This window comes from Cygnus atratus, chromosome 5 (assembly GCF_013377495.2).
Source record: "Cygnus atratus isolate AKBS03 ecotype Queensland, Australia chromosome 5, CAtr_DNAZoo_HiC_assembly, whole genome shotgun sequence".
Classification (NCBI taxonomy): Eukaryota; Metazoa; Chordata; class Aves; order Anseriformes; family Anatidae; genus Cygnus; species Cygnus atratus.
In genome coordinates this window covers 34473668-34490888 of record NC_066366.1, presented here as the reverse complement: position 1 = coordinate 34490888, position 17221 = coordinate 34473668, and the positions used below count along the sequence as shown (strand labels likewise).

Below are 17221 nucleotides of genomic sequence, written 5' to 3'. Positions count from 1 at the left end.
TTTATATTTGTAAGTTTTGATAAGCGCGGCAAGCGACCAGCGAAGTGTTCCTGTGGGTGTCGCCAACTTGGGGGCAAACCCTTCATCGACGTTCAAATTGTTTCTTTCCCTTATTCTTCATACAATTATCGTTTTCAAAGCGGGCTTGTTGCATTTCGAGTTTCTCCAGGGTCTCCTGCCATTAATATTTATGTTGTTAATAGATCTCACAGCTGCCTTCAGCCCCGTCGCGAGGTGCGGTTGTCTTTCCCTGCAACTCGCAGCCAAGGCAGTCCGTGGCTGTGAATTTTGAGGAAAATTGCAAAAAGGAACCGGGAGCCCTGCACACAGAGCAGTTTCACCTAAGATGGAAGACGCTTTTATACCTCAAGTCTTTAAAAGCTTCCTCCACGTACTGTGGTGTTGCAAACAAAGAAACCCTATCCCGTTACTGACTTTCCCAGTACCCGGATGCATTATAGCAAAAATACCGAGCGTTTTAATTACATCATGATCTTGTCATTTAAGTCGTTAAATTTCCCTGCAAGACTTGCTAGCGTTATTTGTGAAACGTGAAAGTTACCGGATGGAAGCTGTTCAAGAGATGCTACTCTTCCACAGGCCTACTATAGCCTTATTTTTGATTATATAATGCTCCATCTCAAGGAACTAAAATGTTTTATATTTAGAAACAAAATATAACCTGGTGCTGTTAATAGACTGAATGGTGCCAAGTTCGGGCCTGAGGGGATTTCAGTGTGCTGGGGCAGTCCAGAAATGTGAGGGGAACCTCGATAAAATGCATGATAGGCTTAGGTTGGTCAACACCAAGCAGTACTTTTGGGAAAACACCTCTGTAAGTGATAGCTACAGGTGTATGCTAGCCTTTGGGTATTGCTCCAGGTAGTGCTCCCAGGCTGTCTTGGTTTTGTTGCCTCAGAGCTGCAGGCCCTCAAAGCCAAGGCCTCTGCAGTTCCCTTTCTGAGGGGTGTATAGCAATATCCCACTAGTAAGTGATTGATTTAGTGTTTCACTAACCGTAGAGCTTTTTTTTTTTTTTAAAAAAAAAAAAAAACAACTCTGTAAGGCTTAGCTTTTCCTTGGTCATCTCGTGGTTTAAATGCTGTGGTCTATGGTGAGGAGACTGGCTTGGTGGAGAAGAAGGGGAGATGTTGCTTATTGGGGGGAACTTATGAATGTGTATGAATACCTTTGGGAAAGTTTCAAGAAGATGGAGCCAGAAGGGATGAGACGCAATGAGCACAAACTGGACTACAAGAAATTTCACTCAAATGTTAGAAAAAAAAATGCAGAGAAGGTGGAACAGATTGTCCCAGAGCAACTGGCCATAGCTTTGGGCAGGGGGTTGGACTGTACGATCTCCAGAGGTCCCTTCCCACCTCCAAGAGTCTGTGATTTTGTGAAATGCAAAAGCTGAGCAGTTCCTCTCTATTTCTAATTGTCTCTTAAAAAAAAAAAAGTGTTTTACAATTTGCTTAACCCTTGCCTAGGCAAGAGTTTCTCTTAAGGCATTGTTTGCTGAGGTTTAGCAAGGGGAAAATGAAATGTGGTGGTATTGTCAGATTGCTTATAGCTGTCACATAAGAATATTTTGCGATAGTAGTAGTGATGGAGATATGCATGTAGATAAATATCACTGAAATCTAGGAAAGAGCACAGAAAAATGTGTTTGTTGATATTATGGTGTTGATTCAATGCTACAATATATTGTGTTCTTTGTCAGGTCCATGGGAGAATGAGGTTATGAGGAATATTAACCTGGTATTCAAAGCTTTACATTTTGTTGTGCTCTACAGGAAACCTGAGGTAATATCCTAAGGCATCTTCACGGTGTGGGTTAGCTCATTATCCCCTGCTGTGACTTTTAATAGGCATACTAGTTCATAAAAGAGAAGATATTCTTGGGGTGGCAGGGAGTAGTAGTGAATGAAAAATTGTCTTGTGTGTCAGAGCGAACTAGTGCACTTTGTATTGTAGAAAACTTGATCATATTTATCTCCAGCAGTTACCAAAATCTTAATTTTAAGTAGAAGGCTGCCGAACCAGTAAGACTCAAACTGCTAGCACATTTGATTTATAACACGATATGCAGTAGAAACCATTGAATTGGGAGGCCTGTTAGACATCAGAGAATTCCTCTGAGTAAAGAAGGATAGAGAAGAAAATTTTAGCAACTGACTGAGTCTAGTATCTAGTTGTCGTTCTATACAATATTGTTAGTGAGATTCATTAATATTTTTTTGATTTCAGTACTGCATTTCCCACAGAAATGGACAAGATTTATGCAGACCCTAATGTGGAAAAGTAAGTTGAAACCTCATAAGGACCTCACTGTGATTCGACTGTTGTCTTTTAGATGCAAAATGTTTCTTAATCCCTGTGTGCACTTTAGGATCTCTTGAATGAAATATGCTGTCCATCAAGAAGAAAAACAGGGAGGTTTTTTGATTATGGTGTAGGAAAGCTCGAGGAAATCTCATAGCAGTGGATCGTCTAGAGACTGACCACAGGGGTCAGAGCACAATATGTTGAATTTTCCAAGGGTTATATATGGGACCTAGCATTGGTATGATCTATTCCAAGCAAGTTTGTTCAAGTAATTTCACACTTGTAAAAATAATGGAGAAATTGAATTATTAACCATAAAAATGTGGCAGCACTGTTCAAGAAATATATCTTGGTTCCAGTTTATGCACTAATATCTATTTCTCTTTTTTCCCTCCAGTGATAATACAGAACACATGAGAGGAAAGCGACTGTCCTCTGTGAGTAACTTAAGGCATTTCTAAAATAAAACTGAGTGAGTGAGTGAGGGAAGGAAAGGGGAGCCATAAAGAAGAATTAGTTTTCTCATCACAGCCTGAAGAAAAACATACCAAGAGCAAAGAAAGACCCTATTAAGTTTGTGATTGAATGTGACACTTCTGGCTCTTACAGATTCTCTACTGCCAAGTAATCAGTTCACGTATTCTTGTGAAATACCAGTTCACTGATTGTATGGCTGGCTGATGTATTCAAGTCTGAAAGCATTGCTGTTCACATTAGCAATGTGGCAGAAGATGATACAATTTCCACAGAAGGATTCGCAGGTGAAGCGAGTGTACAGGGATATACCTGGTAATTTTCTGATTGAAGCGAATGAATTTGGTATTCAGAAGGACAGTTTACCCACTCTTTTCTCAAAATAAGTAAATACATGAATAAGATATTCAAAAATTAAAGTTATGCCTTCATGGTTACGGATTCAGAATTTTATGAATTCTTTGGTCAATAATAAGTATACCTTCAACTGAACTCCAGTGTATGGTGCATTGGTGAGAAGCAGGGTCAGAGACTGGGACAGATGCCCAATGCAAGAGTGAATTGTAGGTTATGAAATCCATGGTAACTTGTGCATAAATGATGTCTTGAACTGTTTGTACACCAGCTGTGACTGAATCAGTCATTTACTTGTTGCTTGATCCTTTCTTTTGTGGGTGCTGGGGCTGATTTTCTCAACTTACACTTTCTTTTAGATTTTAAAGGCTCCACGAAATCCTCTTGATGATTTGGGAAATGGGAATGAACTCACTCAGGTAGGTCTGTTAAGTCCTCTTTTGCTGACTCCCTTAATATCTTTGGTTTACTCCTCAACTTGTCCCTGATTAAACAGGGTCACTAGAATAATGTAGGTGTAAAAACTCTTGTAATAACTGCTTTGGAGGATAACGTTTGGAGTAATAAATATTACATGAAATCCATTGAACTTTTATTTTACATCAGAATATGTCTTCTGTCAAGCATGGAGGAATAACCAGAAATTAATAGATATATCTTGCTTCTGGTGTAGTACACGTGACTTGAAGTTTGCCACCTGGAGTACTGTGTGCAGCTCTGGGGCCCACAGTGTAAGAAAGAAAAGACCTCTCAGAGCGGGTCCAGAGGCTGGAGCACCTCTCTAATAACTTCTTTCAAATATGAAATGTGAGCCTGAAATACTCGTACATAATATATTTCAAAACTGGTTTGAGTATGAAGAGCAGCTCAATCTTCGTTTAAACTTTAATACCTTTTAACAATGATGCGTAGTACTGCTACTGAGCAATATAGAACCATCGTATGCAGTAGTGTGACTTTGTTCATAACTGCTTGTGATGCTGACATAGTTCCTCTGTGCATATAATGGATAGTGTCAGTACATCAACACGTTGTCTACTTTCTTAAACAATGAGTATTCTGCTGTCCTGGGCAGAGCTATTTAGTTAGGGAACCTTACTGCAGACACCTGCACCGCAGTGGTATGGTGAATTAGCTTTCCAGTGTATGCAGTGTTGCATTGTTACACGCCTTGTAACATTGCATTAGTATAATCGTGTAGCCAGTGATACCATTTAAACATTTCTTTGGGAAAATATCAGTGGTGATTTTGATTCTTCCATGCATCCTTCCCTTTCTTCCATAAAGACAAGTGTTTTTTTCAGTTGTCACAGAAAGCTAAATTTAAAAAAAAAAATCTTGCAACTCACTTGTGCTAAGCAGCTAAGTATTTTTTCCCTAGTATGCCAAACATTATGCCAGACAAAAATCCTTATAAGTGGTATTCTGCTTCTTCTGTCTGAAACCAAGCAGTTAGTACAAAATAATCTTTAAAACCTGCTTCTTGTAAGATAGTTGTCTCTCTGCGAAGAGGAGAGAAGCTGGAGAACTATAAGTAGTTTAAAGATGTTGGCAAATACATGTTGTACTTGTTGAACTATTACGCTTGCATTTTTTCTTTTTTTGTGTGTGACAAGCTATAATTATTGTGGATTATGGCATACGAACTGTTCTCTGTACATCAAACTCTTTTTTTTTGTCAGGATATCAATATAGATAAACGTAGGAAAAACTCCCGACGCGTCAGCTTTGCGAACACCATAAAGTAAGTTTGATCTGAAGGATGCAGATCTACATCTATTTTTTTAAGCATAAAGTTGTAGGTAATAATCTGCTATCACCTAAAATTGCTGTTTGCATACATTTATGGGCATTCAGTGAAGAAAATTGGTGACTTTTTATACTAAGTTGATTTTGAGCCCTAATAGAAACATTATTCACTTTCTCATTCTAGCTATAAAAAATGATGGAGTAAATTTCATATAATTAGGAAACTTTGGTTTTCATTAACTTTTCTAGTGATTTTCACATAAGTATGATAATGGCATCTTCCTGCTGGAAAGTATGGTTGGGTTCAGTAAGCTGCTGTCTTTTGGTATCATTTCAGAACATATCATGTGGGAAAAGATTGAGATTAAGGCTTTTTTTTATTTCTTAATTTGCTTTAAAAAAGATCATCTTGTGTTTTCAAAAACTGTTTTCCTTTGTTCTTAGCTGCAGAGTCTTCCAGCGAGATCTTAAGAATAATGCAGCAGAGAGAGAAAATGAAGGTAAAAAGTCCTTTCTTTTCTGACAGGTTTCACAGACTGTTAGCAACAAGACTTCAGCCAGAATTTAAGAAGTCAAGCTTGTCGGTCACAGATAGGGAACAACATGGTCAGCTGTTTGTGATGGACTGGATGAAAACCCATTAGTTACTACTACTTAGTTACTATTAGTTACTTGACTAATTAGTACTTACTATTAGTACTTAGTTGCCCATTAGTTACTAGTACAAGTGGACCTTGTAGCTCAGAGAAGGAATTATTTCTTTTAGACAAAATGCACCTAGTTTTGGGGATTGTTGTGCTTTAATGCCGCCGGCAGCTAAGCACCACACACCCCTAGCCTGCCCGCTGGCAGGACAGAGCGAGAAGCTGAAAAGTTCTTGGCTTGGTGTAAGCACTGCTCTGCAACAATTAAAACATCAATGTGTTGTCAATATCAGTGTTATCAACATCAATGTGTTATCAACGTTCTTCTCATCCTAAATCCAAAACATAGCACCCTACCAGCTACTAGGAGGAAAATTAACTCTATCCTAGCTGAAACCAGGACAGGGATTTAGATCAAAAGAAGACCGAGAAGAATGTCTCATTCACTCTGTCAAAGATGACCTAGGAAGAATCTGAAAAGCTAATGCATTTTCAAGTACTTTGGTTCTCTGGGTTTTTGCCATCATAAAAAGGAACACGAAGAGTGAGAACTGCAGAACATTCTTTTCTGTACACTTTACTCTTGTCTCTGAATGTTTTGATCCTGTTTCTCTCATTGTAATGTCTGTTTTTCTTATTTTTAGAGTGTGCAGCAGATACAGGGAATCATGTCCTGCTTAATCAGTAAGTCTGGGGAAAAATTATTCCCACACTGCAAATACATTTCTTCACATGGCATGCGACCATAAGAATGTTACTCCTCAAAGAAACCAACAAATGTAACATGCTTATTTATTTAGATATAAAATTGCTCTTTTGACTGGTTTTGAAACGTTTGACTGGTTACAGGAATACAGCAGAAAAAGGATATAGCTGTTTTGGCCATTCACAAAACAGTAGATGTTTCTGAAAAATTGAACAATTATGTCTTGAAACTGCTTCATCCAAAGTTGATTGTTTGGGAATGTCTTCCAGGAGACACTTACCAGATTCCGTATTTGATAGAGATGGTCTTGTATGTTTATTACAATCACTTTTTCACTCAGAGTTGGATAGAATATTAGTCTGATCTCAAAGTTCTTGTCTAGATAAAATAAAATTATGATATTGTTACTCACCAACTCAATTTAATTTTAAAAGATTTAGACTGTTTCTGTGCATGAAAGCAATTTTTTATATTTAAAACATACAGCAGGGGAACATTTACCTACAGCTATAGTTAACAAACACTTATAAAGTTATCAAAGCAATATAGTAACGTGTGTGTATAAATAAAAATCAGTATACTAGACAAGGCAGTTTGGGCTTGAAAGAACATTCAAGAAAACACTGAAGAGCAGAAGTCATTAAATGTTAGATGAAAAGCCACACAAGTTGGTCAGTGTACCTGGCTTTTGATTTTTACAGAGAAATGACTGCAGGCTTTAGGAACACGTCTTCAGTTTTCCAAAAAAGAAAGGGACGACTGAAAGTAGAAGGTCTGAGTTAAAAATAAAGTATTAACCTCTTTTCCTGTGAAAAAAGAGTTTCATGGGAAAATACCACTTTAGTTCCAATTAGGATATATTGAAGACATATTTGTAATGTCTGGTATCTGCTGCCCAGTCATGTATGAGCTCTGCAACAGAATTCTCTGCCTTTTAAGTATATTGCTGAAGCCCTCTGGTTTGCAATCTTTTAACAAACTGTTTACCTAAACCATCTTTTGTAGAAATGAAGAACCTGAAGCTGTTCCATGTGAGATCACTGGTGAGTTTGAAAATCGATTTAACAACAGAATGACTATTTTTATTCCAAACTATTGATAATAGTTGATAGAACATTTTTAACATGTCTAGAACAGTCTCACGGATGGAGATCACTATTGCATGAACAGACTCTGTCTCATAATGCTGTTTACAAGCACTGTATTGTAGAAGCATGGGCAACCCTACTACGTGTTCAAAGGAGTACTGAAAATATTTCTCAGGATATATTTGGTTTTAAATGTGCTTACTCAGAATGTGATACTTATGTAATGAGTGCATTGATTTTCAGTTAGTTGATTAAAATAATAAAATAGCTCAGCAAATGCACTGTTCCTTTTCTTTTGACAGGGATGAACACTTTGCTTCATGCCCCTATCCAGGCATTGGTGCAGCAGACTGAGGTATGTGAAGGTGCTCATTTTTTCAGTGCTGAGAATATTACTGTCCAAAATATATTGCAGTAATTTGTGTAGTAAAGGTGAAACATGTACCTCAGCTGCCTAAAAAGTAAATCCTTGTATTCACAAGAAATTTGTCTGAAGCATAATCTTCTATATTTTGAAGTAGTTTCCTAATCTGATAGTCCTTATACTATACTATTGATAATTTTTGTTTCTAAAATTGCTTTTCAGTATCTGAGCTAGTTCTTACATTTTTTTTCAATGCTTATCTAAGAATACGTAAAGGAGCTTATGTTTCAGATAGGTCAGTTTAATTTTTTTCCTCGTGGATTACTGTCTACTCTTTTTTTTTCCGCGGGTGGAATGGATATACACTGTCTCTTCCTACTGTTAAAAAGGTTTAGAAAATTGCAGTGACTAGCATGAAAAGGTAACTGAAATGCTTCGGTTGACTCAAGTGATAAAACACAACGTTTTTAGTTAAGACCTTAACAGGCACAGAAATCCTGAACTGTGCTATACTTCAGTTATGATGTCATGGGTCTATTTTATCAAACAAAGCAATTGAACAGTATCCCTTGATCCAATGGCTTCTGACTTTTATGATGAATTTAAAAATATGGTTTTAAAAATGTCCTAGCTCTTGTGAAAAAATGCTTATAGAAAAAAATAAAGGTTAAAATCTAGTGTGGATTAAAAGATGTATGCCATGAGCCTATAAAGGTCATATTGAAACCCTCTCTCTCCTTGGTTTAAGTAATGTATATGATTTATGCTTTTTCTGGTGTATTTTATTTCTTGCATTTATAAAATAATAATGCATATATAACAATATACTTAAAGTAAACATAAAGTTGTTCTTAATCAGTGTATTCATTATGTTTGATAAACTACAGTATTATATCTTGCTACTGGCCAGTTTTTATCCACAGCTTTAAAACTCTAAATCCTTTCTATTAAAGAAACTGAAATCTTCTTATTCAGGGTGGAAGAGTCTTTAAAAAATTCCAATTTGGCACTGCTGCTTTGGGGAACGTACATGATAAGCTGGGCAGGGATTTTGCTTGCAGTGGGTGAGTGGGGAAAGATAGAAACGCCACATAGAAAATACTGATTCAGAAGTCTCAGTGATTGTTCCGTGTTTACAAGGATTTCACATGTGAAGATGTGAAGGTTTTGTCCAACAGAAATCTGAGCAACATTCTTTCAAAATTCTATTTAAATACATAAAGATATTACAAACATATAAAATATAGGCTCTAAGAATTTGTAACAGTTAAGTTGTCCTTTCCTTTAATATGTTATTACTTGTTGAGAAGGACTGAAATGTTTTTTTTCCTCCCCAAAAAGCTGTAAAGATAGAGCTCTAACCTTTAGACTGCATTAGCCGACTTTTGTTTTGAATAGAGTTAACCACTGTGTCATTTGTTACAAGTGTCAGTAACTGTCATTTCTTGTCTTTTTTCAGTGCCATGATGTGGACAACGCCATTCAACGAACAAATAGGCATGACACAACACTCACCTTTTCAGATGAAAATGAAATGGAAATGACAGCTAGTCACACGGCAGTGATTACACGTAACCTGAAAAACAATGAAACTGACAAAACTGAGAAAATAGATATCACATCATTTCTGGCTGGGTTAAACTCTAACAGTGGAAAGGCAGAAATGAGTAAAGAATTTCATTTTTCCTTTGATCCTACAAACTGTCTGTGCCCGTCTTTTGAACAGAAGGAAGATGCTACTACGGTAAAAAAAATAAATTTCAATGAATTTTTGATGCGCTTGAAGTCAAATGAAAAAGCACTCAATCCTATTGAAGGACCTGAAAAAGAAAACCTTTTTTTTATCCCTTCACAAGTCTCAGAAGACATGGCACGATCATCGGTGGAATCTGCTTATTCCCATGACCCACCGGCCACCTTCAATGTAACAAAAATCTTTAGAGAGCAAGATGATGGAATGGAAATGACAAAATGCCAAGCACCTGATGTTAAAAATATGCGTTCTGGTATTTGTGGGGCTCCACCAGAGCAATTACTGTGTGCAGATGTTACTGAGGCATTTGCAGATGATGGAATGGATATGACAACTAGTCACACTGCAAAAATGTCTTTTCCTTTTGCCAGTGTTGGAAATCAAAGTCTAAACTTCAAAAAGGATTTCCCATCCATGGAGATAGATAATTATTCTGTAGTAAAGAGAGCATCTCATCAGCAATTAATTGTAAAGCAGGACCCTCAACTTTGTACAAACAAAAAACCAGTAAATGTTGAAGACACTGTAGATACTACAGTGCTTCAAACTTTTAAGCAAGACACCAGAACTTTGTCTGCTATCCCGGGGTCTGTTTCTTCTGAGACTGTCTTCCGAGGTGATAAAACTGTTTTTTCTAAATGTGATGACATGGAAATTACTGGGAATTACACAGATGTAATCTATAATGAAAGTACCAAAGGAATGAGCAGTTCATGTCATAAAACTTTTGAGAAAACAGTTAATACAAACTCTTTGCCAGTAGGAAGCAGACATCCAGCACTTGATGATGTTACAGAAAGTCTAACATCTTTAGATAATCGAGCTTCTGTGTCACACAAAACTAATGCGCTTGAACAATTTTCAGGCTCAGATGGGAGAACTGAAAGAGTGACCCAAGATCATGGGACTGCTTCAGTGGATGTTGGTTTTGATTTGTGTAGAAATTCAGTGTCCACTGGTACCTCTAAGGGTAGACTTCAGCACAGACTATCAAGCTCTCTACTTGTTTCACTGCCAGGTGAGAAAACTGCAATATTTTCAGGAAAAGATATGGCCTTGACTAAAACTTGTATTGATAAGGCTGATGGAAAGAATGTTGAAAATGATTTTCCTCCTGGAGTGTCCACCTCTGTCACCTGCAAACCACATTTTCTTGGTAACAGAATCTCTACATCTCCCAATTTAAGTGAGCAGGAAAAAATGGAAATAACTAAATGCCAGACTGTTGTCATTGATGATCAAAGCATTGGGATAACTGCAGAAGCAAAACAAATGCATGGTAAAATAATTCCAAGTGAGAACCACAACAAAAATGTCAGTGCTGTGGCAAGTTCTTTGGACAGGGACAAGGAAAATCTTGAGGCAATTGGTTTTGATGTGAATATGAAAAGAAGCCAGACTACAGAAATGAATACTGAAGATGTTGAGGTGATAATAGTCAATAAGAAGCTTGGAAAAACAAACTTTCAGGCAAGTGGTCTGATTTCCTGTGTGAAGAGCGTGCGTTCATTACAAGAGCAAAAAAGAGAAATCGCAGAAAATACTGCCACCAACAACAGTGCGTTCATGTCTTTGCAAAGTCAAGAAGTCAATATAACTCAGCCTTTGAAAAAAACCCTTCAGAATGCTTCAGTTTCCTGCACAAATGACAAAACAGACGTGTTTTCAGATGATCAAAACATGGACGTAACCAAAACTCATTCTGTTGCCTTTGAAGTTGCTCCTACTAATACAGTACAAGAATATGAGAATACTCAAAATAATGTGATATCCAAGCAGCTGCAAAAACAGGTCTCCCGATTTTCCAATAATTCTGGTGTAGATACCACTGCAAGTCAGACTGCAGCGATAGAATATAGGGATTTCAAAAGGAGCTCAGATAAACAAACTGTTACTCCTTTATCTGCAAATGGTATGTTCGTGTCTAGTAATGAACCCACTCCCTCCAGAAATACAAGAAATGTACAACCTGCAAAAATACTGGGTATAAATGCAGATTGCCAAAACTCTGACAGGCAAGTGAAAACCCATACTATGAAGGTAGTAAATAATGCGTTGCCAACTCAAGAAGAATCTGAGAGAGATTTCCTGGTCAGTAAAACAGTTTCTTCAGAAGAGGATTTTAAAAATCCTCAGTCAGTTGATGGCCTGCACTTGGGTATTGAAGAGACATTACTAACTAATACATCTGAACAACTGAAGAGAAGTTCCCAGTTGCCTTTCTTTTCAGAAAAGTCTGTTTTGTTTCCCTCTGGTGAAAACATGGACTTGACTGAAAGCTGTGCAGCAACGGCTCCTGATCAAAACATCCATATGATTTTACCAGGAAGAAAAGCAGCACCAGTACATATTGCTGAAGATGAAAATAAAACATTATCTTTAAAAAGAGGGGTCATGATGACAATAAACAGTCAGGAGCAGCCTGGGTGCGATACGTACTCCTTGGTATCTGGTAAGAAAATGTTAACTGTGACTGGTTTAAAGCATTTGCATTTTGTAGATGAGAAAACTACCATATTTTCAGAAGATGCTGATATGGACATCACGAGAAGTCATACGGTTTCAGGAGAAAACAAAATAATTTTGCTGCCTAAAAGTTCAAGCAATGACATATCCTTTGTTTCTGGAGATAAAACTTGTGTTTTTACACACAATAATGACATGGAAATAAGTAGATTTGATACTGTTGCAATTGATAAATCTGTGGAAAAGGCTGAACCTGGAGGGATGCTTAGCAGAGCTAATAGGACTGAAAGGAAAAGCTCCAAGGAAACAACAGGGGAAAAGACTGTTTTATTTTCACTGAGTAATGAGAATAACGACATGGAGATCACAGAGAGCCATACGGCTGCAATAGGCCATGAAATCCTCTCCCAAAAAGAGGTCAGGCTTCATTCTCTGTCTTCAGCTCAGCCTGTTAAAGCTGTTAAGTTCACAAGTAACCAGAATGACATGGACATTATGTCTTGCCCTGCTGATAAAATTACAGTTAAACTTTTACGTGATGATAACTTGAACTTGAATAAAGAGGTTGGACAGGAAGCTCCTTCAAACAGTGAAGCTACTGTGCTTGCTATGGATGATATGGAAATCACTAAAACCCATAACGTAGCTTTGGAAGAAAATTCTCTGCAGGGTAGGCTACCCAATCAGTCTGTTCCTCTATGTTCCACAATTATTTTTACAAATGACAAGGCTGATATGGAAATGACCAAGTATCTCCCTGATGATGAAAGTACTGAAAGAGTCCTGTGTGAGCACAGAGTAAACCCTCCTAAGCAGGTTGGACAGGAGGCTCTTTCAGGTAGCAAAACAGTCATTTTCACTTTGGCTGAGGATATGGAAATCACTAAAACTCATACAGCTGTGTTAAGTGGTGATGTGTGGGACAGAAGGTTCATTCCAGCCGTTTCTGCAGTTCCTGCTGATCAGACCATTGTGTTTCCACACAAACAAGATGATATGGAAATAACCGTATCTCATACTGTTGCTGTTAATAACAATATGGAAGGATTTGAGAACCAGCAAGTGTCACATAAAAGCACTCGACAACCAGGCTTGCATAGTGCATCATTGTCTGCTTGCAGAGATGAAGTAGATTCTCTGCATGTAGAAGACCTGAATGGTGAGTATCTTAAAAAATCTAATGATAAGCCTACCATTTCTTCACCTGCTTCATCAGCCTCAGCATTTCCTACTGAGAAAGGAGCTGCCAAAGTTCACAGTGGTGCAATACCAGATTCCATTTATTCTACCTCACTTCCAGAAGACACTCTGGACATCCAGGCACCACGGGATCTTGACCTTGCCATGGATAATTCAGTTCCTGTAAACAGTCAGCAGGATCTTGTACATCCAGGAAAACTGAAATCAAAGAGAGTGTCTTTCAAATTTCCAGGTAATGCCCCCTTGGAATGCAGTGAAGAAACTGGAGCTGTGGTATCCCATGTTTCTCTTCCTATTCAGCAATCGGATTCTTTGAAGAGTCCTCCAGATGGACTTAGTACTCAGACAAACCAAGTATTGAAAGATAATTCATCTAGGCATGAAGATCTAGATACAGTTTTAGCCAAGGATGGAGCAGTTCCAGTTTCTGACAGCGAATCAAAGGAAAACGAGAGGCTGTCAGCTGAAGGGGAAGTACTTCCAACAGACTTCCAAATAAAATCTGAAGAAACTAAGCAACTTTTGGTCAGTGACAGTCCAAGAGATCCAGTAGATCCTGCTCTTGCACCTAAATTATCAGGTATTTTAAATGTTTGTTCAAAACTGGAAAATATTAGAAGGAAATCTGCAGTTGTCTCTGTTCCTGAAACCGCTGTTTCTGACCAGCTGCATAAGTTACCAACTCAACCAGAGGATCCCTTGAGGTTAGGAAAAAATACCATAAAGGAACAAGATAATGTATTTTATCCTAAAGAGCAGGAGAATGCATGTCTTGAATCTGGAGCAGCTCCTATAGGTACGAATTTAGGTATGGCACTTAAGGACAAATATCAAGGAATAAATGTCCCTCTAGGTATCTTCCAGCCTAAACTACCAAGCAGAAGAAATCCTTCTGTTTCTAATGTGCAAGACATAAATGCAAAATCTTCAGACAAAGTAGAAGCACTGGTTTCAGAAGTAAACCTAAACACTGGTGAAGCACCAGATTACACCAAATCTAGTAGGCAGAACTTCAGCCCTTCTCAGTTTATAGCAGAAGAATTTCTTCCTGTATGCCAAGAAGCAATGGATTCGAATGATTCTGTAAGCTTTGGATCTGTGGAAGACGGTTGCAATGAGATAAACAAAAGAGACATCTCCCACAATGAAAAGATTAAATGTGAAGAGACAAAAACTTGCAACAGCATAAAAAGAGCTTTGGAACAAGATGAGGAGGATCTTCAAAGTCTAAAGAAGCTCAAGGCAGATGAAAGCTTGGTTGGTGGGGCCTCCCTTGACTTGCAGGTGAGCCTGATCACTCATTGTCAGCATATAGGAACACTGACAGTGCATTTTAGATATTGAGATGCAAATAGATCTGTTGCTAGTTTTTTTTTTTGGTTTTCTTTACCACCAGTTTGTAGTCATTTTGCTATGTTTTCCTCAGAATTTCTCTCACTGTTTTCTCAAACTAAAACAATTGATGTGTGCAACTTCCCAGATCCATGACAGAGTAAGGAATATGTCAGTTCCCTCCATAGTATCCTATTGAGCCTTTCTCAAATACGTATTCTTAGTTGTCTGTACTAAACCATGTGCTGGTTTTTGCTTAGGTATAGTGATAGATTAAGGCTGAAAGCAATTACTTAAAATAGGATATGTATGTTTATTTTATATTAGCTGTCTTATGGATAGCACAAATTGCCATGGGCTCAAGAAAATCTGTGCAAATATGGAGCGCTAATCTGACCTTAAAAATTAGTTTGTACGTTATCATTACAAACTTTCTAATTCCTAAAGCTGCAAGAGTGTGCTGTGGTGGCTACTGCTTTGAGAAATGAATGAGGGATTTTGTAACATCACTTCCTATATGCCATGGTAGGAAATGGCTTACGTATATGCTGTTTTTTTATGCTGATTAACTATAAAATGTGCAGATACCAAAAATAAATTTCGAATGTCAAGAAACAGCTACGTAAGCAACTGATTGAGTTATTCTTACATTGTTTCATATAGCTCTTCTTTTCTTTTTTTTTTTTTTTTAACTTGCTGATGCTAGGTTACTTCTGGTGCTCTATCTCAAAGCCAAGTAGATGTTCGTGAAGGTGAAGATCCTCCAAATCTATCAGCTAAAAACCTGGACTGTACTCATGCCAACAGCAGCAGCTCTCTAGATTCTGTTAAGGCCGACACAGAATTAACAAGTAAGACTTCCTTTGTAGCAATTGTCTCAAACTTTTCTATTCTTTTGGCTTAATCAAGGATGAGCCCTACCTATAATACCTTGAATGCCTGTGCTACAGCTTCCTACCCAGCCAGCTGACATGCTTTTACGTTCTGGCTATGAGGCCCAGCCATTCAAGGAATACTGAGATGAGGAGGAAAAGCAGTAGAATTTAAGTACACTTTTGTTTTAGTGGGCAGGTTGGGCTGAAGAGGCAGTTTAGTTTCCCTAGCACAGAGTAAATCTTAGTTTATTAGCTCTCGATGATTAGCTGGTACCTAACGATGAGGCAGAAATCCGCCAGTCATCTGGTAAGTGATATTTTGCCTATATTTACAAAACCAATTCCAACTTTGCCGCTGGCAACTATGAATATATATGTTTTGTCCAGTGGAAGTTGGACTGTCCTTTGAGTGAGAAACTAGACCTTCTTAGCTTGGCACTTGAAAGCTATGGTTTTACCTAGAAATTTGCTGGCAGCTCAGATGCTGTTTGGTCTCCGCCTACCAACGGTGCCCTCTGAACTGGTTGGAGTCTGTTTCTCAGATTTATTACTTTTTAGTATGATACATGTGGCTTTCCTCCTATAGAAAAGTGAATTCTGTAGTTTCATTACCACTCTGACATGAATTTCATTTTACATTAAATTTCTAATCTATTCCTCAGGATTTGCCTAAAGTAGTTCTTTCCTCATTAACTTCATTCAGCACCAGAAACACGCATAAAGGTCAAACTCTACATTAAGATGTCTTACTTCTGGAGCTAATCAACTAAGATTCATATTTCTGTAATAATATTTTTAACCCCAGCAATGCCCTTTTCTTATTTTTATATAGTTCAGCGATGCAGTCAGATGGAGTCTCAGCTTCTCACAGACAGCATTTGTGAAGATAATTTATGGGAGGTATGTATGTAGCTGAGAGATGTTAACTTATTTTCCGAACAGGAAAAATACTTGTGTGCATATATACCAGTAAGCATTCTCACTTGAAGAATGTACTTACGTGTATGTTTTTCCTAACTTTGCAGAAATTTCAGAGTGGTGTTATCACAGTTGGAGAGTTTTTTACACTTCTTCAAGTCCATATTCCAATTCAGAAGCCCCGACAGAGCCATCTTCCAGCCAGTGTGAGTATCTGTCCTCTGATATGCATAAGGCTTTGGATTGTACTCATGGTTTGTCGTTGTCTTTTAACAGCTAAGTAGTCTGTACTAAAGGTCTTTAAATGAGTCAAGGCAGAAGTCAGTTCCACCTTGGCAAGTGAGACACTACATGCTTCCAATTCTGTCTTTGCTTGTTTACCTCTGATAACGGATGTTTTGTTTTTTTTTTCCCTCAGTAATGAAAAATAGAATAGATTTCTATCTCTTGACAAAATACTGTGTATCGAGGATCATCTGTTCTTGGATAAATATGCTGATCCGTGGTTTTTGAGCTTGCTTAAAGAGCAAAATGTTTGAAAGTAAGAATTAGAAGCTGTATCTAACTTCACATTATCGTCTTACTACATCCATCATCCACTGAGGTCAGAATCCTGAAATGCTGCTCTGCCCTCCTGCTGCGTCTTCTATTTTCTTTTAAGTTGCTGCACCATGACATACCTGTTCTCCTTATTTCTCGCCCTTAAGTCTGTTCTGCCTGAACCGTTTTTCATTATCCTCATCCTGGATGGAGGAAAAACTTCTTTTGAATTCTTGCTGATATGGGAACAAATATTTTGCATGCATGCATACAGACAAGCACCATGTATTAGTAGTAACCTGATACCAAACAAGGAAGTAATCGTACTGTGCAGTCTCCCTGAAAACAAGGCAAGGTGTCACAATTAAGAGAAGACTGAGATTTTTCATGAGGCAGTTTTAGGACAGGGAATGCCTTTATTAATCCACCT

At 37.9% G+C, this 17221-nt stretch overlaps 1 protein-coding gene across 1 annotated transcript in view; it reads left to right on the top strand.

Annotated features, from left to right (window-relative positions):
• Positions 1–17221, top strand: part of KNL1 (kinetochore scaffold 1) — a 30947-nt gene that overhangs the window by 193 nt on the left and 13533 nt on the right. Inside the window, exons 2-14 of the mRNA XM_035539971.2 lie at positions 1724–1806; positions 2251–2304; positions 2726–2765; positions 3516–3575; positions 4839–4900; positions 5350–5405; positions 6194–6233; positions 7261–7298; positions 7646–7698; positions 9167–14410; positions 15165–15309; positions 16166–16233; positions 16359–16457. Coding sequence (XP_035395864.1) covers positions 2270–2304; positions 2726–2765; positions 3516–3575; positions 4839–4900; positions 5350–5405; positions 6194–6233; positions 7261–7298; positions 7646–7698; positions 9167–14410; positions 15165–15309; positions 16166–16233; positions 16359–16457 — 5940 coding nt within the window. The 5' untranslated portion in view covers positions 1724–1806; positions 2251–2269. The remainder of the gene's footprint in view (positions 1–1723; positions 1807–2250; positions 2305–2725; positions 2766–3515; positions 3576–4838; positions 4901–5349; positions 5406–6193; positions 6234–7260; positions 7299–7645; positions 7699–9166; positions 14411–15164; positions 15310–16165; positions 16234–16358; positions 16458–17221) is intronic.